The sequence below is a fragment of the Metopolophium dirhodum genome, chromosome 1, assembly GCF_019925205.1.
Source record: "Metopolophium dirhodum isolate CAU chromosome 1, ASM1992520v1, whole genome shotgun sequence".
NCBI lineage: Eukaryota > Metazoa > Arthropoda > Insecta > Hemiptera > Aphididae > Metopolophium > Metopolophium dirhodum.
The window spans coordinates 106618039-106645751 of NC_083560.1; the positions used below are offsets into that span (position 1 = coordinate 106618039).

At 28.4% G+C, this 27713-nt stretch overlaps 2 protein-coding genes across 6 annotated transcripts in view; one reads left to right on the plus strand and one right to left on the minus strand.

The window, feature by feature from the left end:
* LOC132936634 (protein quiver) overlaps positions 1–1000 on the plus strand; it is a 34075-nt gene extending 33075 nt beyond the window's left edge. For all 4 annotated transcript variants that reach the window (XM_061003391.1, XM_061003390.1, XM_061003389.1 and 1 more), the window contains one exon: positions 565–1000. In XM_061003391.1, coding sequence (XP_060859374.1) covers positions 565–782 — 218 coding nt within the window. In that variant the 3' untranslated portion in view covers positions 783–1000. The remainder of the gene's footprint in view (positions 1–564) is intronic.
* Positions 1001–1146: 146 nt separating this feature from the next.
* On the minus strand, positions 1147–27713 carry LOC132936632 (talin-1-like). Of its 2 annotated transcripts, XM_061003385.1 has the most exons (32): positions 27120–27713; positions 26902–27037; positions 24846–24943; positions 20407–20536; positions 20136–20306; positions 19819–19961; positions 19615–19742; positions 19386–19554; positions 19043–19300; positions 18904–18980; positions 18680–18771; positions 14464–14552; positions 14242–14385; positions 14070–14178; positions 13814–14001; positions 13487–13747; positions 13214–13425; positions 12965–13125; positions 12741–12886; positions 12440–12662; positions 10585–10709; positions 8952–9077; positions 8758–8874; positions 8175–8360; positions 7884–8100; positions 7695–7822; positions 7442–7570; positions 6857–7102; positions 5985–6121; positions 5732–5887; positions 5178–5353; positions 1147–3527 (listed from the first exon to the last, which is right to left on the minus strand). In XM_061003385.1, exons 2-32 carry the CDS (start codon positions 27035–27037, stop codon positions 3394–3396), a joined length of 4812 nt encoding a protein of 1603 aa, XP_060859368.1. In that variant the 5' UTR covers positions 27120–27713; the 3' UTR covers positions 1147–3393. The 2 variants fall into 2 exon arrangements, with proteins under 2 accessions (XP_060859368.1, XP_060859369.1); XM_061003386.1 differs by lacking the exon at positions 5178–5353.

Genomic DNA, 27713 nt, shown 5'->3' on the forward strand with positions numbered 1-27713 from the left:
TTTTTCTCGACGCTTTTGAATATTACTAGGACTTTAAATTTTGAGCTCCCCGATGCATCAACTAGATTCACTTACTTTCCCATCAATCAATATACTGAAGTTGAAAATTAAAGTTAATAATATAAAACAAAGATAACACACATCATCGTAAATCAATACAACCATCATCACCCCACTCAGAATCTAAAACTTAAATGGAACCTGTTAATACATATTGAAGTTTTTTGTCCGAGCAAAAACATTTTAATTGACAATCGAAAAAAAAACTGTTAAAAATCGACCATTCTAGACACCCGCAAAACGCGCTGATATAACGATAAGTACCTATCCTCTGTCCGCGAGAGATTACGTAGTAGCCCAACGAAAACTTATTCTCTAGCTGGACAGAGTAATAGAGGTATAGGTAGGTACTTGATTTTACTTCAGCAGCGTTAATTCCAAATTTATAAACCATTTAACTGTCAATATTATACAACACTATAGGTATCCACCCAGTCTTATATTTTGCACTGTTAATTATCATTAATTAATATTAATATCGATTGTATTGTTTCATGCACACAGCATACGAGAGCATCAAGAGAACGTGCACATCACAACTGCAAATCAACTTGTTCATGGTTGATCACGTGTGCATGATGGAAGGAACGGGCACGGGACACATGTGTTTCTGTGAGGAGGACAACTGCAACGCGGCCACCGGACCAGCGCGGTCATCGGCATTAGTGTCCGGTGCCGTAGCCCTCGCCATGTACGCGCTTAAACTGCTGTTGTACCGGTAGACCTGGTCCAATAGCATTTTATCACACATTTATTTACAATTTTTATTTTTCCTAAGTGTATATTTTTATTTTTATTTTTTATCATTTCACTTAATTCTATACGTATGAAGTAATAACTAATAATAATAACAATAACAATAATGTCATTAATGTCGAAGTATGTTAACAATACAAGAGCCCTAGTTGACAGAATAAAAACTCACCAGCCATTGTTATAAGTGTTCAGTTTTTTTTTTATCATAAATACTATTTACCACCGTTCAAAAAACCAATCATAAAGTACAATAAGGCATAAGCCACGTGGCAAGTATATCAACAACTTCATCAGTAAATCGATTTTTTGACACAAAAACGTTAATACAGTATGTCAGTATAGTTTTTTAATAATATTATAATAATAATACAATGAAATCAATACATTTATCGTTATAGTGCACGTAAATTATGTGTGTTTCATCTAGCATTAACAATATTATAATAATTATGATCCTTATTATGCTTAAATTCTCTAATCAAAGAGAATATGTTATAATAATGAATTCGTTCTTCAGTAAACATTAAGATTTGTTTTTAAGTTAAATGAAAATACATACATTTATTTTTATGATATATTATTATACACATATATATGTATAATAAATAACTAATAACAATGTTAATATTCACAATGAAAAAATTATAATTTTAATAATTAATAGTAAATAAATAAATATATAAATATAATTACACTCCTTTATGTAAAATTTTAATTAGTAAGGTGAGTACTATAAAAGTTAATGTTAACCAATACCTACAGCAGTTAGCTAGTTATTAAAAAAATAAACACTTTGGGTATAAAAAAATGTTTACATATTACGCCGTTACAATAAATAATGCAAAAAAAAAAAAACTATTAATTTACTTTACGGCACAATTAAATGGCAAAATATGTGACATGATGATAAAATAATATTTAATGTGACAATTTGATTAACATTATTAGTTAACATAAAGTTTAATACAAGATTAAATTGTCATTATAACGATTAATTGAAGTTTTTTCATACATAAGTTACAGATTTATAAAGCAGTCAACATTTTAATTTTTAATAGTAAATATATATTTAATTCACTATTACGTTAAAACAAAATACAAAAATAAATATAATTCATATTTGGTATGAAACAAATAATTAAATAGTTCAAACTAAATATATATATAAAAAAAAATAATGAACAATAATTTATAGTTTTAACAGTATTGAGTAGAAACATTTAACAAGGCGTCTATACTAACATAATCTCATAATCAATGTTTTCGAACAATTTTAGTATAACTACTATTTTTGTGGTGTTGTGACATAAAAAGGTTTTCTAGGGCACATATTTTTATAAATCAAGCAATTTAATTGTTTTCAATATAAAAATGAATAAATACCATGAGTAATCTTTCAATTGCATATTATTATAATATTACAGAATATTTGGATTAGCAGCCATATTCACTTAAATACTACACATTTGTTCATAATAGTAGTTTTTTCTCAAATTCACTATTTTCATGAAAAAAAAATCATATTATTTCAATCTATTAGTTAAATTGTGAAATTTAAAGAATGTTTAGTTGATATATTTATTTAGAACATTTAAATTAATAACAAAAAAAACTGCAGTAACTTTATTTATTCCATGAAGTATTGATTGATTTTGTAAAAAATTTTGTTAGTAGAGACAGCCCTTAATTAACAAATATATATATATATATATATTATCTTTTATAAATTTATCATAATACATAATTAATAATTATGTCTACAGAGCGTTAAAATTCGATGTTTTTGTAGTTGTAAATACTTATTGGATAATATTTACAATTCGATAATGCTGTTGGGCTATTAAAAATAGAGTATTAATTTATAGACTATTTATATAAAAAGTTAGCACAAACACCTCTTTCCAAGTTCGCGATTATCTAAAGGTACAATAAGCATGGTTAGTCATTATTTACGTAGACTGGTCTTGAAAGACAAACTAGTTTGAATTTCAGCAATACAACGATATGTTTATGTTAAGATAAGATTGTAAAACTTAAAACAATTACTAATCGAATGAGTTAATTGACTAGAATTTTTGAATGTGAGATTGTTCTAATCGTGATATACATAAATAATATATATAAGTAGTGATTTTTATTATTATTATTTTTGATGATTCACTACTACAACTAAATACTTAGTGCGTGAATAAAAATTTTAAATATAAACATATATAATAATATATTCGTGTTAGGAACTAACATGTTAAAAACAAGATACTGTTATGAATAATGTCACTGAATAAAATTAAAAACAAAACAAGTATAGTTGTTGAGTGCATATTCTGACGTCTCGTTGCAAAACAAAATTGTTCAGACAATAATAAATTGAATCAAAATATACAATCAAGGTTGTTAGTGCTCCTTTATATAAATAATAATAAAACATGCATTATAGGCTCTGGACAGTAAGTCTTTTGTGTGTTTGTGTAAATTAATAAGTGCAGATGAGTGAGATGGAGGAGAGCAGCATAATTTTAAAAGGAAAAGTTCATTTTTGAATGTGACTGCAGGATAGCGACAAGAATTCTGATGCTCTCATTCGTTGACTGTGTACGATTTGGTTGTCGTTGTTGTGTTATTGCTGATGGTGGATGAGCAATTATACTTTACTGTGTTGTTCTTGGTGGACATCGAGGAGGATTTGTTAAACACATTTTTGGGGCTCGAGCCTAAAAAATAAACATTAATACCTATTAGTTTCATTAATAATCAAACAAATGTATTATTAAAAATTAACACTAAAATTATCTGGCATGCACTTTGATAGTTTTGAAGAGGTGGCTTGAAAGCAGTCTCCTAGGTTTTGAAATTGACTTCATGATATGTAAATAAATTATATCAGGTTAAGAGGAAAGTCAAAATATTTATATTTTTAAACAAATTAACTTATTAAAATAATATTTTCAAAATTACTGACAGCATTGACTCGTCAACTTTTCTGCTGTATGTCAATCGTCATTTTTTATTCAAATCCGTTATTTAGATTTATTACACTTTTTAAGTTACAAATAAAATAACAGTGTAATTCAGAAGTAGCTAATAATGCAGCCATATCTTTAAGTATGTACCAGTGATTCAGTTGTCTATAAAATACTAGTGTAAAAACCTAGAAAATAACTGAAAACAATATTGAAAATTGCTTCAATTAAAATCATGAAGATTAGAACTAGAATCATCATGATTAAACTATAAAAAAATTGTTAACTAATTAATCATAATCCATTTTCAAAATTTAAATCTATTTATGTCCTATAGTTTTGTCAAACAATAAGACAAATGATTCTAAATACACCAGTTGTATACAGCTACTGCAATTAATGGGATTGTCATTAAGAATGTTGTTATTATTTTCAATTCTATTTAATTGCAAATTTTACTTCTTTATTTTTAGTTTTAATCTAAGAAGATTATTAGAGAAATAACTATAAGTAATTTCATAAATTCATTATATTTAGGAAAGCCAATTAATTTTATTTAGGCGTGGAGTACACTAGTGCAGTAGAATAATTAATGCATAACACTGGTTAGCATTACTGACATCTCTTCAGCTACTACTGAAACTAGAGATAGATATAGAGGATAATATCATAAGCGGAGAATACATGCTGTATAGAAGCAATTAAAGGTTTATCCGTATTAGCAGCATAATATAAAAGACATTATTGTTCGGTCCTAAAGAGAATCTCAAAACTATCATAAGATAAGCCAGTAGATCGTTACATCGCGGAAGTCATAAAACTCGGTCGCACCTACATGCCCACTTTTACTTTAGATACATATAGCAAAATATAAAATACCTATTAGAAAATACAATTAATTATATAATTAATATTATAAGTTTGATAATTCCAATTTTTTGGATACTTTCTATATTCAAACTCGTATATCCACAACACTAACTAACTTCCGTAATTTCTATAGAAACAATAGAAAATATTAGACAAAGAGCTCAAGGTGTAACTTCATTTAATATACTTTATGTCACAGTAAATTCTTTCTAGACAGTTATAATAGATTTAAATATAAATTAATTCCACAATATTTTATTTATTACACGGTATATTTTTTGTTGATTATTATCATAAATAAATATACATTTAATTCCTGTTTCGTTGTATATAGTAAGAAATCAGTGGTTTGAGATCATTAGAAGTTAGTACTTAGCAGCAGCAGCAGCAGCAGCACAATAGAATAAAGCAAGCGACAGCATTTAAGCTTTCAAAGCATTAAAAAACAGTCTCGGTAGAGAGCAGTGTCCACCACTTTATTGCTCTTGTTCACCACACCACATTACGTGTATTTATCGTTAGGTGGTATACCTGCTGAATTGTACGTGTACAATTTATTTGTGCCCGAGTGAAACGTTTCATTAAAAGTGTTCAGACTAGTTTGATCATTCGAGTTGTTGAGGAGCTTGTATACGTTGTAGGCATTTGCCTGAATGTTGTCTCCATTTTCATCCATACTACTGTTGACGTAGTTGTCAGTGGAGGTTCTATAATATAAGCACCGATGTTTTACCAAAAAAGTATTATTCGCGCACAAATAGTTTGTAACGAAGACCCACGTATTTTCAACATATTTATTCTCTTTGGAATACAGGAAATGTGGTAAAAAATATACACATTGTAAGTAATACCGTGTTATTGGCACCCCATCTATTATTATGAACAAAAATGATGCCATAACACTATGATGGAATCAAGTATTAGTCATGTTTTTCACACATAACGCAGTATAAATATTTTCAAACAACATACTACAGCATTTAAGGACGACAATAATAATAATAATCAATATAAGACAGCTAATATTGACGAAAAAAATTAAGAAATACAATGAAAGCTTTTCCAACTTTTTTATCCATATTTACCTGCTGCCATTTAACTGATTTTCGAAAGACGAATCGTTTTCCAACAACTCCGTTGGACTTGAGTCATCACCTTTAGCCTTGTATTTGGCTTGCCTGATAACAACCAACCGTTGACGGGCCTCTTCTAACTCACGTTCGATCCTCAATACTTCTGATCTGTTCAAATACAGACAAACACACATATTATTAAAAATAAATTTTGTGCAATGGTGCGAGTTAAAATGGATGATAAAATTCACAATCAAGTGATTACCTAGCATTAATTTCTTGTGCGATTCCTCCCACCATCCGTTTGCTAAGAACCAGACTTCGTTCTTCGTCGTTCTGAATGGCCTGTTGGGCCGCTTTAACTAGGTTGTCTGTCGCACGTTTCACAGCATTTCCGGCCGCCTAAGTAAAAATGACAAATAAGTTAGAACAGACAAATGAGACAAATAGGAAACCACGAGTGACTGAGAGTCAAAATAATCACAATACTTTACATTTGAATACCTCCCAATATTAAATAATTAGGGTACAATAAGATTACGACAAAACACGATAAATATCTATTAATTAATAAATGACATGAACTATATAAACCATGTTCTCACTAGTACATCACTCGCAATAGTGGACTGACTTGGACACTCTCATATCAGCTTGACGGAGTTTGCTTCTAGGCGACGGTAATAATAATTTTATTTATATGATAGTATTTATGTAGACATACATATTACGTATATTATTATACGTAATATTGTTATTTGTTATTGAATTATTAGTATAGTCACTATAATTACTATTTCTAAAATAAAATAGCCGTTGTACACATTTTATTTTTATTATTATTTAGTATTCTAGTGTATACATACACTACATTACATTTGTACAGAGGGTGCCAAGTAAAAGATTTACGTATAATATTCTATTATTTTTACTAGGAACAATGTCTAAAAAAATGAACAACCAAGATTTTATAGTCTTTTGTTATGCACTTTTTTGAAAAACAAATGCATTGTTATTCTCAAAAAAAGTTTAACTTTAAATTATGCAAATTGTGTATTTTTTAGTAAACACATTCTCTGTTGAACGTTAAAAAATAGAGGTAAAACAGATTAAGAAATTAATGTCAGTTTTATTTACCAATAATCTCTTTGTGGATGCACTGTCGGGGTCAGCTTTAACTTTACAAGACACTAGCAACTGGGCAGTCGACGAAGCCACTTGTTTTGCTGATGATATTAGCTTTTCTTCGCTCGATATTCCTTGCACTAAGGCATTTGCTGATTCCACTAAACTGTGAGTAGCAGCGGCCACTAAACGAGAAGCTGATATCAGGCCTTCTGACCATTGACCATCATCAGAACTGGTTAAAGGTCTGCGACTGACCTGTTTGGATGAAGTGTGCTCGTTTAATTGTTTGTTATATATATACCGTATGTCCGCGAAAACTGGGTACACTCTACACTCTATTACTCAGTTACCTACATTACTCAGTACCATATACATATTTTAGAATTCTGTCAGCGGGAGACAATCCAATAGTCTAGTTTCATGTTCAGCAAACAGAATTCAAAAATATGTATGGGATACTGAGTAATATGGTTATTTAATTATACAGTATAATACCCTGTTTTAGCGGACACACGGAATGTATATGTAAATATATACATTAATGTTATTATTATCTTTACCCTTCCTAGATATTATATTATGTAAGTATCTTACTTTTCCAGAATCGATTAGTTCACGTTGTGCAGCCGATGCTGCTTTCACTAGTGCCGATGTAGCAGCGGCAATGGATTTAGCTGCTTCCAAAATAACTTCATCAAAATTCCATGACGCATCTGCAGCTTCCTGAACATAAACCATAAATATATTGTTATAAAATAATTTATTCCTTAAGTTCAGAATTTTAATATACATAATATAATATAGAGTTGATGCTTTTTTAAATATAATAAATTCTCATTCATTTTACCACATTCACTGATTTTCTGGGACGTAAGCTGGCAAGTTTTTTGGCAGCAGCGTCAATAGATTCTGCAGCACCCAACAATTCGTTCTCCGCAATTATAGTAGGATCTTCAGGACTGACCCAATCATTACCTAAACATTTTTAAATATTTTACAGTATTATATTAAATATTAAAATGGTTCAATTTATTACCTTTGATAGTTTCAGTTACAGATATCAATTCTGTGACATATTGTGCGATCATACGGGAAATTGTTTGTAACATATGCTTGGAATCAGAACTTAAATTTGGTTTAGATATTATAAACAATACGGTCTGCAACAACTTTCTGTATTCTTGGGAGATATTGTACCCAGCTTGTAATGTTCTTTCTCTCAAATCAGCATTTTCAATAGTATTACTGCATCCCTGAATGCCACATAATATATATAAAAAAAATATACCAATAATGCTTCCAAAAATCTTAACAGCAATTTCATTACCCTGCAGACAGTCAACAAATCCGATATAGCTTTACGTCCCATGTTTGCTGCAACAATAACATCTTCTTGTTTACCACTGTTACCGGCTGAGACAGCTTTTGCTGTAGCCATTGTAATCGGTTTCGTACAACGTATCAGCTCTTCTACAGTAGCTGTTGATTTGAATGTTTCAGTTGAGCTTAAAGCCTAAAATTTGATTATATTCAATAGTTATGGTAAATAGACAAAGTTAGTTAATGCAGAGTAAATCTTGTTTGAAGATTTCAATTTAATTAAAAATTAGTGTGTTTATAGTTTATATAGTTGGTATATTTTTTTTTCTGCAGTCATAAGTATCAAAATTACACTTTGCATAACATTTAACTGTAAGCTCTCATCACAATTTATTTTAAATTAAAATATCTAGTAATATCAATATTATTTACAAAACTTGTTTAAACATCATTATTTGAGGGATAGTGGACAGAACTTTTTAAACTATAAATCATGTCATTTTCTGGTTAGTTACAAAGATTATTAACATTATTTCTTGGTTTTAAAACGTAATTCTATTCTTCTTTTACTTTAAAATTATTAAATGTACCCGAATTTCTTGGCCAATAACTTCAATAGTTGATTCAAGGGCTCTTGTGCCACGTGTGTGTTCGTCTTCTACCGCCTTTACAGTTTTTAAAAGTGAAGTTACATTTGTAACCATTACCTGAAAATATATAAATGGGGCATTTTTTTATGTTAAATATTCTCAATTGGTATTAATATTTAATTTTATCAATTTACTTTAGCACTTTCTTTTAGTTCATTCATTGATGGATCATTGATATTCTTCCCGGAAGCAGCTTTTGTTGCTTGAATTAGATCCCCTAATGCAGTGGCCACATCTTTCACAGCGTTGATTAACATAACCTATTAAAGTAAACATTATGATAAATAAGATTTAATTTTTTAATTATACTATAATATAAGTATATATATCGATAAAATTATAAATAACAAAATATCAACCACTTTTAAGTTAACTCGTCATCTAACCAATATGGGTTCCGGTCACAACGGTCAATTAGTGCGAATTTATTAGTTTTTTACTCTGATTTAATATCTACAGTTGAGAGTAGTAGCCAAGTTGACGCTGTTTATACGGATCATAAAAAAGCTTTTGATACTGTTAGTATTAAAATATTATTATATAAACTTAAATTAATGGGTGTACATGGTACTTTAATAAGTTGGTTTGAGATTTACTAGACGAGACAGGTAAAAATTAATAATATTCTATATGATACTATTAATGTTACCTCTGGTATGCCTCAAGGAGATAATTTATCTTCACTACTATTTTTATTATTTTTGTCAATAATTTAGATAAAAATGTTAAATATTCCAAATATCTGCTGTTTGCCGATGATTTAAAATTGTACAATTCAACTAATACACCTAATAAATGTTTAGAGTTACAGGAAGACTTAGATCGTTTTACTAAATGGTGTAAAATGAACAAGTTAAACATAAATGTTAATAAATGTCAACAAATATGTTTCTCACATAATGTATCCTTGAATGTAGTTTCGTCTGTAAAAGACTTAGGTGTTTGGCTATCTAGTGACTTATTGTTTAAATTACACTTACACAAAATTTATAAAAAGTGCTAAAAGTCTTATGTTTTAATTAGATGCGATACTTGGGAATTCGATAATCCCACTTGTATGTAAGTGCTGTATTGTTCATTAATACGTTCCATTCTGAAATACTGTTGAGTAGTATGGAACCCATTTACTGGTATTTGAGTAAATAAACTTGAAAGTATTCAAAATTGCTTTCTAAAATTTTTAGCACCTAAATTAAGATTACCAATGAATGATCTTTCTAATGTTGTTAAACAATGTGGTCTTGATCCGTTTTTTGAACGCCAATTATTTAATGATGTTAATTATATACATAAAAACTTATTAATAATCAAAAATGTTTAAATTTGCTGCTCTACTCTGTCATAATAATCAAATTGAATGTCCCAATCTCTGAACTAAAATTAAATTTAAGGTACCTACATTCAACTCTTGAAAACACTTAGTATGAATTGCCAGAACTACAGTTATTATAGCTCGTTAAACCCTATGTGTATGTTCTGTAATAACTTAACTTTTATTATTTTTATAATTTACCGTGTTTATATTCTTTATAAGCTAATTAATGTAAATATAATCTGTAACTTTTGCTCATCTTGGGCGTAATTAATAAAATAAGTAAATGAGCCATCTTTAAAATTTTAAAATGTAATAAAAATATATACATTTTAACTTAATACCTGATTCACCGATCATAAGTTGAAGTAAATATAAATATTGATTCAATAACATTATTCAAAATTAATGTTTCATGTGAGAAAAACAATTATAATAATATTATAAACACACACCTGAGCTTCTGGGTTGTTAGCTCCCAAAGAAGCTGCACCAAACTTGACAACATCAGCCAATTGTATTATAGTAGAAACAGCATTTTGGGCGGCCACTGCTAGCTGTTCCTGAGAGGAAGCCGCACCTAAACACATTTCCAAATTATAACTAAATAAAATTATACATAAATACATAATATTTTGAAGTTGTTTATTTATTAATTAAATTCAATGATAATAATTTCACCAACTATTCAAAATATTACAAAACTCTATAGATTTTGAATTATTAACGCTTCAAAAGCAATCAAAACAATCCATTATTTAAATACATAACAAGGATCATGATTAAAAATATATTTTAATGCAAGCTAATACATACTTAAATTATAAGTCAAAAATTCAATACTTCAGTAAAATTATAATTAAAATAAGAAATATTATGTGAACTATCTTTCTTTTTTCTTGATAATGATTCAGTTCAACAAATTTGTTATCTTATAAAAACTCTCAATATACCTGCTAAGCAATAGTTCTAAAAAAATTATATACTAAATAATATTAGTTTTGAGAAAAATACATGTTTATATTTTTTATGTTGAGAGGACGATATGTTTTTTCCGTCTTCCAAATGTAAAACATAACAAAAACTGTATTGCCCGGGAAAGAACTGAGAAGGCTACAGTAATAACTAAGAAACAAATGTTTCACCACAAAAACTACAAATAAAGTTATTGAAGTCTGAAAAAAACAGAATATAATGGATTTTGAAACAATAAGAACTTTTTTTGTTTAAGTGATTTTAAAAAAATAAAAACAATATTTCACTGATGTTCTGAACTATATTGTATATCATTTTTGGAGTCTTAACTATCACTACACCCCGAGTGGTTCCATCTATTCTAACAGTTTTACATGTTGTACATTTGTAATACGGAGACAACACAAGAGGATGTAGCGTCCTCAAAATACCTCTATTATTTGTTATTCTATTTGAATAAGTATAAAACATATTATCAGACTTCAGAGTTTTTTAGATGAAGAATACAATGAAATAATAATAAACAAGTATTCACTTATTACAAGAATAGAAGTTTATTTTATTTTTTCACTCAATGATTTAAGCAGTATATAATTCTATTTATCAAGGAAAAACGCCGCAAGTAAATTTCACAATTTTCACTACAATTGGAAATATACTAACAAATAATAATCAAAAGAACCAAAACTATTATTTTATCTTAACCTATTCCGCATAACGAAATAATAAACATTCAAAAACAAAATGAGTGTAACAATTTAGAAACTATTAATATTCAATGTCGTTAGTTCAGAAAAAATATAGAAATACAAACATTTACGGCGTTTATGCTTAGTAAAATGTATGATACTACTCTTACTTAGTACTACAAATTTTTTTTTTGTTACTTCAGGCTTTTTTAAAGAATATTAATTGTGTTTATAACCTATAATATTAATATGTAATTTAAGGGGTATTTTTCAACAAAAAATGTGTAAAATTAGTTATCTGACTATTATTATTGTTTTTTTTTTTTTTTAGTTACGGCACTTTTGATTTGCATGGCAGAATATTGGTAACAGTAATCAGTTAGGTATCTTTAAGTACAAAGCCAGATTCACAACTACATTGCGTATGGTGTCATGCGTGGGTGTGGTACCTATATGGTTACAACTAGTAACCAGGTAACCAAAATGGTTTAAGAGTTGAGATGTAGTCAATTCTTTGGATACTCGGTTGCAACTTGGTTATTACATGATACCAAAAAAGTAACGTCCAATCACAATATGGTTTGATCGACTCGACACGGCACACGACATGGCTGTGAATGTGTCTTTAAACAAAATTAATACTAACCAGTAACCAAAGTTTTAGTGTCTTCTACTAATGCTTTAGCAGTCTTTAAAATATTTTCTCGGTGGTCAGAAAACGTTTCATTTTCATTTTCAGCATGGAGTGTTCCAGCAGTGGCAAAGAGTATTGTTGTATCTAAATCACCAATAATACCAGACACTGTACTAGCTGCATTTACACATGCTTGAGTACCGCGAGTTCCACTAGATGACAATTTGTGCAATATCTATTTGTACAGATTATTTGGTTAAATATCAATGAAAACAAAACAGAAGTTAACTAATATTTGCAATAAGTAACATACCTGCTGCTTTTCAATTTCTGTCATGGTGTTTTGCAATTGGTAATCGTGTGTCGACTTATGATATCCATAATTTTGATTATTTATGTTTGTATCATGGTTATACTCATAGCGTTTTGTCAATGTTGAAATATCTAACAAGTTGTCACCTGTAATAACCACTTGTAATGTATCAAATATACTATAAAAGTTCTAATAAAGAATAATATACTTTGTATCTAACTTACTAGAATTCATTGATGAATTGGTCTGATCTATGAAACCAGTATCGTTGGATGACTTTGAATACTCTTGAACTTGAAAAGTTTTCTCCGTGTTGAACCTCTTTTCTTTTGAAACAGGAGATGTGCATACATCTACCAAATTACTCAGACTTTCTCCAACAGCTCTATATAATTATTAGAAGTCAAATTTTTAACCTTGTTATTATTTATGAGTAATTTGTATAACCAATTCCTAAGACAATAGATATTCACCTAGATGCGCTTGTAAGTCTATTGAGTAATTGGTTTAATGTAGTGGTAACTTGATATGCTGCATCCGAAAGTTCTTGTAATAAATGTTCATTATTTTCATGCTGTGTTAAATTACACACAGAAACTAGGTCTTCTACTGCATTAACCACTTCTCTAGCTGCAGCCATTAACTGTTCTTTACAACTTGGATTTTCCACAGTACCAGCAACAACCTAAGCAATTAATCAAATTATTTTGAAATATAAATATGTAAAATGTTATAGAGGAACATACTTTTGTACAGGCTACTAGCTGTGAAGTTGTAAGTGCACATGTAGTTGCAGCACTAATAACATTTGACTGATGTTGTGGTTCAACAGTTGCTGCGACATTTTTAGCTTTAACAACAAGAGCGGCTGTTGTATTAGCTACCGCCTTAGCCAAACTCAATAAAATGTCACGAGATTCATCAGCTCCATCATCACCAATCTGTGTTAATACTTGTTGAGAAGCTTCGCCAACTTTACTAGCAGCGTTAAGTAAATTCTGACGTCCCTAAAATATTCATTAAAATATTAAATTCACAGTGCTAATATGTACTTGGCCTAAACCTTCACATACAGTGTTTGAATCAGGTTGAACCGCTTTCAAAAGGTCAGTAAAAGCAGAACACAATTTACGAGCTGCATCTAATAAATGATCACCAGTAGGAGTTAGAGCAGCTAAAACGCGTACACCCTGACTCATTTCAGGTAAATTTGTAGTAATAGATGTAATAGCTTGTTCAACACTAGAATAGTCAATATCTCCTGAAATTTTTTTTTTTAAAAAACTGTTATTTTAGTAAAACCACCAAAAAAAAATAAGTGATAATTACCGGAAGTCAAAGTGACTACTTGAGCTGTAGCGGCATTCATGGCTGCAATCTGGGAGCTGATGTTTTGTTTATTTGAATCTATTGTAGTCTCTTTCAGTTTAGTTGAAGCCTGTGAAAATCAACAATTAATTTTTCATAATATAAAACAACATAACAGAAGATTATTACTTACTGCATCGTTACCAAATTCGGGAATAACAGCTTTTGATATCAATTCTTTTTCAATAGTAGTTATAATTTCTTGACTATTTGATATAGTCATACACAATGCTTTTTGTGGTGCACTCAACACCTTAATTTGTTTATTTTGTGGTCCCTATAAAACACACACACATTGTTTTATAATTTGTTAAATGTCAGCCTAACATTAAGTAACAACACAAATCAAACATACCACTGATGGTGTATGGTGTACATTTATTCGTCCACTGACTGTTGTGTACTGAGCATTTCCCATGTGTCCTAGTCCATATGGACGAGCACCTATACACAAAATTAGTTATTCAAAATAATAATTAAAAATTAATCACATAACAAAACTATTTTACACATTTATAATCAGTATACAACACATAATTAATAATAGTAAGCTAATAATGATACAATTTACTACTCTTCTTGGTAAGTAAAATATTTATATAATCAACAATAGTAAAATAGTTAACCTGCCATAAAAAAAAATGTGTTCAATAAATTATTATAATATATAAAATAAATTAACTCTTCATATATACAAAATTTACACTTATAAACTGAACTATTAGACTTAACAAATGAAAATCAAACATTTTATTGTATACATAAATATATTACTGAACTATTTAAGAGGACCCTACACCTATACAATTGTTGTCTCCGTCTTACACACGCACAACATAACAAATTGTCAGTCACTAGTTTCAATAGTGTGCTGTTAGTTTTTATACTGGAGTGAATTGACCTATTATAAAACTTTTAGGTAAGAACATTATCTGTGCTTACCGATTTATCAAAATATTAATTTTCAAGCAAAAATATCATACATTAAAAATGCTCATATCTCGCTTGAAAATTAAAATATAGAATAAAAACCAACGCTGGCACAGATAATGTTATTATCTAAAAATTGATATTAGGCCAAATAACTCTAATACCCAAAACTAACAGCACACCATTGAAACTAGTGATTGAAAATTGGCTATGTCGTACGTGTGTAAGACGAAGACAACAAATGCATAGGTAGGATCCTCTTAAAATGCATAGCAAAATTTTGAGTAACAAATTATGTGAAGGGACCTCGCAAATATTGTATTTTAAGAGGATGTCAGTGTACAATTTTTTTTTCTCTCTCTAACCTACGCACAGCACAACATAGTAAAAGTACATTTAGTACAACCAACCTTATGTTGTTACTTTTAATATTAGAGTGAATTCACCAATTATCTAACTTTTGAATTCACTTTAATACCAAAAGTAACATAGGGAACCAACTAAACTTAAATTTTCTATGTTACGCTATGACATCCTCTTAAGTCAAAAACTACTCAATTTAATTCCGATAGTACATTACCCTGATTTTATTTTAAAAAAAAATTCAAACTGCATACCATGTAAAGAGGTATGCCCAAGCTATATTTTTTTGTTCTTTCTTTAATTTGTAATAAATCTGGTATAAAAATGTCAAGCTAAAATATTTAAATATGTAAAAAAAATTTAACTGTACTTTGTTCATTCCCTTGATATTTTATGAAAAATACAAATTATTTTTTTTAATGTAAATAGGAGTAAGAGTTTTAACCAACTATTGAAATTGTAACTGTCTGTTTTTGTTTGTGGTCAGAAAAGATTATTGTACGTTTACTATACCTATATTAAAGAGGAATAGCCATTTACAACTAACATAACTTTAAGATCAACGGCCAAATGCAAATGAAGTTTCTTCTTAAATGGTCTATAGAATCTAGTTAACGCGAGGCCTCTTAATCAAAATTATCCAATATAACGCTTAATTATTTTGATTAAAAGCATTTTCATATTGAAATTTGTATTCCCAAAGCTGATTATAAAATATACAATAATAAACAAACTATTGAGGTTAAACTTACAATCACAAGATCACAACATAAATACAAATTTAAAATAGATTAATTAACTATTAAGTACTAATCATGCACTAATTTGATTTAAATTATAACAAAATCATGCATTTGGTTACACCTCAGGCATTGCTACTATAATATTTATGTTGAAAAATGAACTTAGAATTTGATAAAAACTTCATTCAACTCGAGTGACGAGTAGACAGTATGTTTCCTTAACACTCAATCTTTATCAATTATATTTTTATGTAATTATAGTTGTTTTAACATTTTTTACAATTGCTCATACATGTGAAAAATCTCAACATAAAAATATTCATTAGCTTAATAGATTGTACATTCTTGAAACATACTGTTTTGTTTAACTAGTTTTATGTATTTGTGAATATTATTAGTCATAATATTACAAGTATAAAACATAGTTTTCGCACAAAACTACAAATATATATATATATATTATGCAATGGATGATTAACAATCAACAACTTATGAAAATAATAATTCTGAAGAAACCTACAAGAGTATAATGATCACATAACAATGTACAACTGAAGAGGGCAAATGAATAACAATGAGGAAATGGTAAAATACATTCATTGATTGATGATCAATCAATATTACCTTTAAAGCTCCAGATTGTCTGCATCACGGTGTATTTTTTTTAACACGATGACATGAATTCTATATTCTTTATATTCCTGAATAAAACAGTTTTTTTTCTAAATTGTATTTAATGTTTAATGAGAAAAAAAATGATGTACAATAGTATATATTGTATTCCATGTTATAAAACCAAAGTTTTGAACAATGTAAGTACCTATTATTTTGTAAGTACATAAAGAACAGCATGTTTATTAAAAATTTTCTTATTTTTCTTCTGTTGTACGATTTTTTTGGTGGTTTTTAGAGTTGCACCATTTAATAATCGTGCAAATAAACTAAACACGCAATTACTTATGTGTCTATTTATGTGACAGTATTTCAATATTAATTAATCAGAAACATATTAAAGTATAAATTCTAATAAACTAAAAAATCTGCAAAAAAAAATGTAATTACCTATGATGAGATTTAAATACTTCAAACAATTAATAATATAGAATTTTTACTTGTATAGTAATATAAATATAATAAAAAGAGTACAATCATTAAAATACTTTTTATTGATGTGATAAATTTTAGCAATGAATAGAAGAAACATTTTGGGTTAAGATGGTAATTAACTTATAAATTATAAAAATTGCATAAATCAGTTACAGATCATTCTAAAAAGCTAACCATTGTAAACTCTATGGTAGAATGGTAGATAACTTTTGTGTATATTATATATCTACTGTGATTATAATTAAATGCATTACTCAAATTAAAAAACAAATATAAGGATATACATATTACATATAATAAGAAGTGCATTGACTATTTAAATTGGGCACAATGGTTTTCGGGATTTTAAAATTGCAGTGGAAAAATTATAATGAAAACGGGAGTGACATTATTTTTAAAATGTCACTATTGAAATAGTTATTTAATTGTTTTATCATTAGCAAGAAATTAAAAGTGGGAAATATTTAATTATTTCTAAAAATTGAAAAACTCATTAATCTGTAATTACATAAGAAATAATATTATATTAAATATATAAAATTAATTAAATTGAATTATTATCATAGCTAAATAAACTATATACAATTTAAAATTAAAATCTTAACGTTACTTGTAGGCATGTAGCTTTACAGAATCATATCTATTATAAACATGTGAAAAAATACAGTCCAAACCATTATAAAAGAATTTAATTATTGCTAAATCATACAGTTATTTATACACTTAATATTTTAGGTACACTCTGAATCAACAGACCAAAATATGTTGTTTATTAAACATCAGCATTCTTATAACATCCTAGTTTATCATCAACAATTGACAAAAAAATATCATATACAACACAAAAAATATTTTCACTTAGATTATACAACTATATCAATAATCAAATAATTATTTTTTATGATTTATGATATTATTTACAAAAAATACATTTTTATCTATATACCATCCCAATATTTGTTATCCTAAATTTCAATTATCACCAATAAACAATTTTTAAATTAAATCATATCGACTGTACAATTAGCACTAATTATAACAGTATAACTCATCAATTAAATTAAATTTAGCTAAATAGAAATTAAATTCTATCTACTATTAAGAATAATTATAACCATTAAAATAGAAGCGAGCATGTTTAGTCTAAAATATCAGACATTTATTAATGAAAAAATTTCATATATTAGGTGTTAGTTAAAAACTATAGACATGAGTTAATATATTATGTTTCACAAATCTTTGTTATATTATATTTATATTGTTTGCAAATTTATGAAACTAGTATAATATTCATGAAAAGCATAATAAAAGCTTATATAAACTATTTATAAGCTTCTACAAAATGTTTGGATTGTGATTATTAACATTATTCCTGGTGCAAATGTAGTAATATTTTATCTCTAAAATAGAATATAAAAATGAATTTACCTTCAGCTCCAGCTCTCATTACTGCAGGCTTTGCCACTGATTCAGTGTTAACTTTTCCAAACTGACTACTTTCGTGTTGTAAAATTGTAGCTCTAGAAAAAAAAATGGTTTTTACATTATTCAATTTAAAAAAGAAACAGAATTTAATTATTTATTTAAGTTTAAATTTAAAAATTCTTCTTTTATTAGAAAATAATTATTCTAATAATTAGACATAGGCTTACTTAAGCGGTGAAATACTATCCTCTACCATTGTTGAACCTTCATCTCCTTCAATACCAAAATGATCTTTAGACTTTTTCTGTAAATAAAAAAATTTAAATAAATAATTTTTTCACTATACAATCATCATTATATATTCACTTTTTTCAGAATAATGTCGATATAACCAGAAATTAATTGAAGTATTTGTTCAGCTTCAGTAGTTTGTACTGAATAATATTGATCTGAATAATCCCCAAAGTCTAATGTAAATGTATTTGGAGAAGCTCCCCATCTTCTTACTGTTGTTAGAGGCCAAGTTTTTAATATTTCTTTGGTTCTTTCATCCAAACGTAAAACTGAATCCTTTGTCACTCCCAAAAGACGAGGAACTAATTTATTTTTTCCTTTCATTTTTTCCTAAGAAAAAATTTAATATTCAAGTAAATATAACTAATATTATATTTAATCAAGTACTAACATTAAAATAAAGATTATAACATACTTTAACTAAGAAAAATGTTACTCCATAAGTGGGTAATGATCTTGCAGTTTTTGTATAAAGAACTTTTGCATCCAATTCAGATAAACCTACATGATTTTTGTGCTCAGAAAATATTTTTTTTTCAATACCTTTTATTTTTGTGTACGATTGAGGTAAAAATTCCTTTAGACTAAAAAAAATATACATGTTTATTTTTATTTTATCAATTGATATAAATTATAAACTATACTCTAAAAATGGGGGACGGTGTTTGGTTTCACAGTAATTTCCAAATTGAATATGTGTTTGAATACCAGCAAGCTGCAAAGCAAGGTCTTCTGTAACTGGGTGTGTACCATCTAAAATTGCATCTCTTGCCTATGAATTAGAAAACAAAACAAGATCAATTTATAGATCTAAAGTAGCTGAAATAATATAAAGTGAAGTCAATTACCTGAACATATAATAAATTTAATTGTACTGGGTCATGGGAATCTATGTTTCCGTCAGAAAAGAAAAATTTTCTTCTTAATAATACAGGCTCGCCCTCATCAATGCCTTGTTCTCTAAGAGTTTTAGATGGATCAACCCAGTTGACTGAAATAATAATAATAATAATATAATACCTAATAACATTTTAGATAGTATTCAAATACCTAGTATTAACAAAATGTTTTAAATTATTTATACAAATAGCAATAATGAGTGTAAATTAGACAACTATACTTTATAATTAAACATTATAATGTATTAAACATTAATTAATATTACCTTCATCATCCGTTTTCAATTTTTTTCTTAATTGTTCCATTTTAGCATCTTTTTCGCGTTCACGATCTTCTTTTCGTCTTTTTAATGTCAATGTTCCAAAATTAGCTTTATTTTCAACTTCTTCCTCTGGAGTTTCTCTCACAAGACTATATTCATCATGGTTGGTAATTCCTTAACATACATAAATTCCATCGTAGTATTATATTTTAAATTTATATAAAATATACGTTAATTAGCATTTATCACACATAAAACACTATTAAGCTCATACCAATTTTTGTGCAAATGACCACCATTAAATTTGCTACTGGTTGACTGTCATCGACAAGAAGGGTTTTCAATGTTCCATCAAGCATGTGCACTTTTAATGTTCTCATCTTTTTTCGATATTCCAACAAATCCTAAACCATTAAAAATAAAACCATAAATAACACAGAATTAGGTATATGAAGAAATTTTTTCTATCTATTCTACACACAACATTCATTATAATTATTTATAAGTACAACTATATTCATTATAAATGTAGTTATTACGTGATAATGTATTAACAAACTGATAAATACTATATAAATGTATTACAAAAATGAAAAAATTGCTCCTTTATTTCAGGGTTGACTAAAAAAAAGTCCAGCCCATTTACAAAAACCCATCAACCAACCCAAAAATCCCATTTAATTATTTATAATTATAATCAACATTTTTTTTTAATATTAAAAATTGTTTTCCTTTTTACAAACAAAAACATTAAATGGCAATTGCCATACTATTGGAAATAGTAGTTATTGATAATTATATTGTACTATACTCAATTAAAGGCTTAATTATAAATTATAACTCACCTATGTTCCAACTTCTAAGCATTTAAATTCTTACCTAATCAACTATCCAACTTACTTTATGTTTAATAATATTCACATTCAAAGAGGTTCATTTAAATTCCAATAAAATGTATATCTAATTAATTTAAATCGGGAACTTTTTTAAATCTTTATCATGCTCAACAAGTCTTAAAAATTATTTAATTAAATATACAAATCTGAAATAAAATTGTATCTACATATTTTTCTCAATATTTTTAGTTAAATTAATCAAATTACTGTAAATTACCTATATGAGAGTAATAAAAAAGCAAGATACGTCAGATGCAATTATGTATTAAGTCTATCTCTATTATATAGACAATATTTTATTTATTTTTATAAATAATATATTGTATATTATATGTTAAAAAATATCTTATGTGATAGGTTACCTACATGAATGATAATTAAAAAGGATATAGGTAAATAAATATTTTTTTTTCAAATTAATTAAGATATATGTTATCTATAAACCACCTAACTTTATTCTGTAATAAACATCAAGATGCCCAATACAGGTACAATTAAATTGAGATGTAATAATCACCCGAATTCCAGGGATAAATCTTTGCCACATATACACACATGTTCTAACCATCCATTCCCTCCCCCACAGTTAAAAAACCTACTAAAAATGACCTAAAACCCGATGGCCTATGTTTCTGTGGGTTAAATAATAAAAATAAAAATTAATTTAAAAAAAAAACCTGGTGTTATAAGTTTATGTGCACCTATTAGGTAAAGGGGAAATAGACAATAGAAGCAGGGATTTACTGTCACTGTATGAATGTGAGAATCAAGAATAATATAAAGATTCTGAAAACAAATTGGTTTGAATTGGTTTTGAGGTTGAAATCCAATTCCTTATTTTTGTTGCTCTAGTGCAGTGGCGGATTCAGAGATAAATTTTTTTTTTTTAGGGGGGGGGGGGGCAAAAGTACTAAAGTACATAAATTGGCTAGACACAGTGTAAAACAAAGGGAAACTACGGTGATTGGGTGGGGGGCAATGTCCCCTTTGTCCCCCCCTGGATCCGCCGCTGCTCTAGTGTATGAAATATTGAATATAACAAATTAAAAGTTCACTTTGGTATTACTTATAGAGATAAAATCAAAAATATGAGAAGTTGATCCCAAGTTAGTTTTTTAATATAATATTCAATCTGACTTTAGGATTCTTATCATATAATTTAAGTGATCGTTGGAGCGTTGGAAATAATATAAATCCAACTTTATATTATATTGTGCGTGTGATATACAGAGCAAATAACTAATTTCAATAATTTTATAATTTTTGTGTTATTAAATTTAAAATCAAAATATAAAGATATAAATATTTATTAATTATACAAATGTAATTATATATAGGTGCATAATTATATTCTGGTTAGTAAAAATTCACTTATTTCATTCTCAAAATAATATTAAATTCAAGATAATTTTTCTTAGTAAACAAATAGTATTCAATAAAATAATTACTAAGATATATAATTACCTAATTGACTTGGTTGATTGCAAATTGCTTGATTCCATATTTTTATTATAATCAAATAAGATAGAAATATCGTAATTTATATAGATTTGTTTTTGATTCATCAATATAAAAAATGCATTAAATAATAAATAGATAATCTAATAGGTAGTATAGATATGAACGTTAGATTCAATAAATTATTTTAACATAGTATTCAATCACTTTATTCTTTTGAGAATAAAGAAAATAAGCGTTAAATTAATATGAAATTATATTCATTATTAGTACCTAGTAATAGTACCAAGTAATCTTTGTAAATTTTTTCATTTATAGTTTGTAACATTCTTTTAATATTATCTAGTGAGCTGTGATGCCGTAATTAAACCAATTAAGGCCTGAGTGCAAACAAATTTGAAGCCTTTTTTAACCACCATTCCAATTATTAATGATAATTTGTTACTTATTTTTCAATGACTGTTGAAATGTATACAATAATATATAATAATATACATAATATTATGATGATCGGAAATAAGAGCTAGAGAAAAAAGTCCCCAAAACCATTCATTATTATTTTAATAAAATCCTGAATAATAGGTACATTGATATAATTATAATAAAATAAAAGTCAATATCAGTGGCGTACATACAACACACACGGGTGAGGGGAGGGGGATGTTCAAACCTAACCTTGGTATTTTTTTCACTATACTAGACATTCTAGACATTCTTACTAGACTTCCACTAGACATTATTACAAATTAGTGAAATTATTTGGAAATTAGTTCAAACACAAACATATAATATGCATAGATAATACCTACATAAATATACTTTTTTTATTATTTAAAGGTATAGCTTTTAGAGTTTTCTAAATTTCTAGTTATTATTTCCCCTCCAACATATCGATTACAAATTAAGGTGTATAGTAATAAATTATAATTGATAGACAAAAGTACTCATGGGAATTTTGTTCAAAATTATATTGGGTAGACAATAATGTACCTATTAACATTTTCTTAAAAAAATAATAGTTACAGTCTTATTTCCGTGGCCTGTTTAACTTTGGTTTTTTTTTGTTGGACTAGGTAATTTTCAGTGAATTATTTTTATTTGGCCATATTTTCAAGGACCTACTTTCCGTTTTGTTTCCTATAATATTATCAACGTAGAGTATATTCCCTTGTAGATTCTTGATGTAGGAATGAAGTATTTAAATATTCAAAAGAGTATTGGTTGTTAGTAGATCCTATGAAGATAAGTACTCATATAATTATGAATACCTAAGCTTAAGCTTTGAGACAATATCACTGTCACAAGAATATGTACTGAATTGGTTGTCATAAATATACAATTTATAAAACTATCAGGAAATAAAATTTATAGATCGTTATTTAAGGTGTATTCAACTAAATCTTGAATATCTTGGTCATTAGTTTAAGATAATCACATTTTAAATTTGACAATAACAAATTGTAAAGAAAAAATTGATAATTAAAATCTGAACTTGCGTTGTTCTTAAAGGACGCCACACACACACATGTGTTGTCTCCGTCTTACAAGTACGTAACATAGCAAATTGAAGCTCAGCAGAACACAAGGCAGAACATGTGTAGATCCGTTAGTTTAAAAAATTAGAGTGAATTATCAAATTTAGAATGGTATCTGAATGGTAAAATAATAACTTTAGTTAATTCGATACATCACACACTTCCCATAGTTTCTCAAATACACTTTTAACAGTTTAAATTATATAACTATAATGACGACTTAAATGTCAAGAATCTTAGTTTTCTTTGCTACTTGTAGATTTATCATCAAATTGACTAAGCATCTTTTCAACAAATGCGTGGGTTTTAAAAGGCAATAATTTACTGTTTGTGTTAAAAAAAAAACCATAAACCATCACCATTAAAAGGTCGCTAAAAATTCAAAACATCTTTTGAAGAAAAGAAAAATATTTTTACCACCCTTTTCAAGAGCTCAGGGCACTTTTAATATAGTCAAAATAGAATGTGATGGACTGTGTGCAATGCATACCTACTCTGCACAACCAATTTTTATCTAGGTTTTTATGTTATTCCAGTGACAATTTCAACTTATTGAATGTACTCATAAAACCATTTAAGACCATAAATGTTATAATTTAATTATATAAAATTAAGTTATATTTATAAAAGAAAAAATATATTTATATTTTATATTAAAATAGAATACACAGAACAAAACTGTATACCAAAATAGAGAATATATTATATATATTTTTAAATGAATCACCCAATAATGTATTCACATTTTTAAGAATTACATAATAACTGATAAAAACAGTATATCTTCTTAACAATATTTTATTGAAAAATAAGAATTGACTCACCCCATTTCTCAGAATATAATATTCTAAATTACGTCCAGGTTCCAGCCAAACTCCTTTTTTTATGTCTTCGTCAGCTAGAAACAATCCATAATCTTTTGCTGAAACAGTTAAAAAATAAATAAACAATTACTTCTCACAATAGTGCATTTAAATATTTTAAATTTGCACATCAAGTTATATTTTTAAAAAAAACATATAAGAAACATTTGTTTTATAATGCTGAGCAAACCAATATTTTATTTGATACGTTAGGTTTATGCATATTATACGCCAAGTACATTTCTTCATATAATTCATTAGCCATGCGTAATTGGGAAAATACATTATGGAATAATTTTATAATCCAATCTCAATAAAAAAAAATGTGTAAATATAATATCATTGTGACATTCATACTAGGTACTACAAGTATGGGTGGAGTCCAAATCAATGAATTTGACTGTAAACAAATTGTTATTTATTAATGATATTAGTTTATGTATATACTTTTGAGCTATATTTTATTATTAAGGCTAGAATTTTTATGAACTGAAGATTTTTGAGCTCGTTTATGAGACTTGAATAAAAATTAAATTATTTAAATTATTTACCTAATTATTATTTTTTAAAAAATGCACCTAGGTATAGGTATTTAATTTGTTGTTCAAAGGTTAAATTGTATTTCTACTGTTATAAGCATGTGTGCAGTATACTTTTAGAATAGTAAGCTACACACAAAACTTGGTGTCTCTGTTTTGCATACATTTTAGATTCTGAGCGGAGCGAGGAAACTAGTGGTTTTAAAATGGTTTTTATTTTTTTTTTTTTTATTTCCAGTATACAAAATTTCTACCAGAAGCAGTGCTTCAATTTCAACATATAGTACCTTATCGTTTAACAAATTGGATCAAGATGGTACTTTAGAGAGGTCATTTTTTGATTTTCTCAATAGTTATTTAATGCCACGGGAATAACTACTGACAAATTACGGAAAACCGCTTAAAATGGGATTTTAATTTTTAACGCTTTGTTTATCACGTAGCAACAAATAAAAAATTATAATACCTATTATAATATTAATTTGACTTAAAGGCTATAATAAATAATAAAAATTTAAAAAATCCAGACTGATAAATCGTCTTTGCTCAGAATTGTTTTTTTTATACAATGATATTATATCATTAAATTCAAGTTTAATACAATCCATTATACATTGACTCACTAGTAAACTACTGTACAGCAGAGCAACATTGACTTACCCGCTTTTTTTATATTTATTTTTGTTTGGTAAAAATTATTCAACATATCTAAATGGTTGTTAGGTATTCCTATTGCACACAAATAATAAGATATAGAATACCTACACAATTTACAATAAAATACCCTCAAAAATACCTAACATTTAATGATTTTTATTTAAGCATTGAAAATCTTGGTAATTGGTTATATAACCAAAAACTACTACCTAGTTTTATTAAAACTAATATAAAATGAATAAAATTAGTACCTACATATTATAAAATACATAACAATAAAATATAGTATAAACAAAGTGGACTAAACTCATACGTTTGAATCGAAGAAAAAATAAGATTTAGGTAGGTAGTAAATTATTCAACATAATATTTAATTTCTACTCTAAGCTATCCTCCAGAGCCAGGGGTCTCTAACTTTTTTTAGTGGCCAGATGAATCTGAGTTACGTTTTGACATTACGGACCATAGTTGTTTGGGGGAGAAATATTGATGTAATGAGATTGAATAAAGTAAAGAACCATTTAATTATTATATTTCACTATAATTTTACAAAGGGGAAATAATAATAACAATTTCTTTGCAATAACTTCGAAAAATAGGTAAATAGCTAGGATCTAAGTTCTAAAGTTCAAGACTCCAAGATCAAAACATCACTGAGATCGGCGGTCGGTTCAGAGGATGGACACAGTTGGGGTAAGACCAACACAGCCAGATAACGAGCTAACGGGGCACTTTAAGATAGGTACGTAACCCGTCGATACTTATGATAACACATTTAGTACCTACCTACCTATTATAACGTAAACTTTGACGGTACTCACGTTGGTCTAGATTGGCTTCAGATATCTTTTCTCTGATCAGTCGGCATGCGTTGTACACCGATATGGTCGGATCAAATTGCATCGTTTTGGTGACATCTCGTTCGACGATGGATATCCTCAGAGATAGCGTCGCCATCTGAAAGCGCAAAACGTGCACGGGCGCAATTAGCTAAGACCTAACCGGGCACCCGTGTCCCGTAAACCTGGTAGATACGCACCGTGTAGTCCTCCTCCGGCGTAGCGGGCTGCTACCCAATCGGGCAGGGTGTGCTGAGAGCGTTCGGGCGGCGGCGGCGGCGACGCGTTGGCAGGCACCGTGTCCGGGTGTGTGCGATCGCGCTCACAAATGGACGATGAAAATAATATAATACTAAAAGTGTTTTTTCGCGGGCGAAAAAGCAAACGGCTGCGGCGATGACGAATCGATCAGGAATCCGTCGTCGTCGTAGTCATCGTCCGACAAACGGTCTCGGTGGCAGTGGTGGCAGCAACGACGATCGAACAGCGGCGGCGCATGATAACGAGTAACGACGGCGAACGAGAGCGATGACGACAGAGCAGATGGACGCGAGTGACGACTACGACGGCTACGGCGGCGGCGGCGGCCCCGTTACCCCTCCTGCCAACCCGCCCGACGGACCGGATCTCGAACGCACCGAAACGACCGTACGGTGATTATACGACGGCAAGAGGAACGCGACAACGGCAACGGCGGCGGTGGAACTGAATATCAGCTCGCGCCCGTATTATCACCGAAGTCGGTACTCGGCACACCGCGAGCCGTTCCGCGCCGATCGCAACCAGCCACGTCC

Bases quoted from the DNA above. Each gene is read 5' to 3' on its own strand.
- LOC132936632 (XM_061003385.1), bottom strand. From the start codon at position 27,037: ATGGCGACGCTATCTCTGAGGATATCCATCGTCGAACGAGATGTCACC. The intron at 9,078-10,584 runs GTGTGTGTTTAT...TTACTTTAATAG, and splicing joins CTAACAACCCAGAAGCTCAG to GTTATGTTAATCAACGCTGT. The intron at 6,122-6,856 runs GTAAATAAAACT...ATTTTTACTTAG, and splicing joins CATCCACAAAGAGATTATTG to GCGGCCGGAAATGCTGTGAA.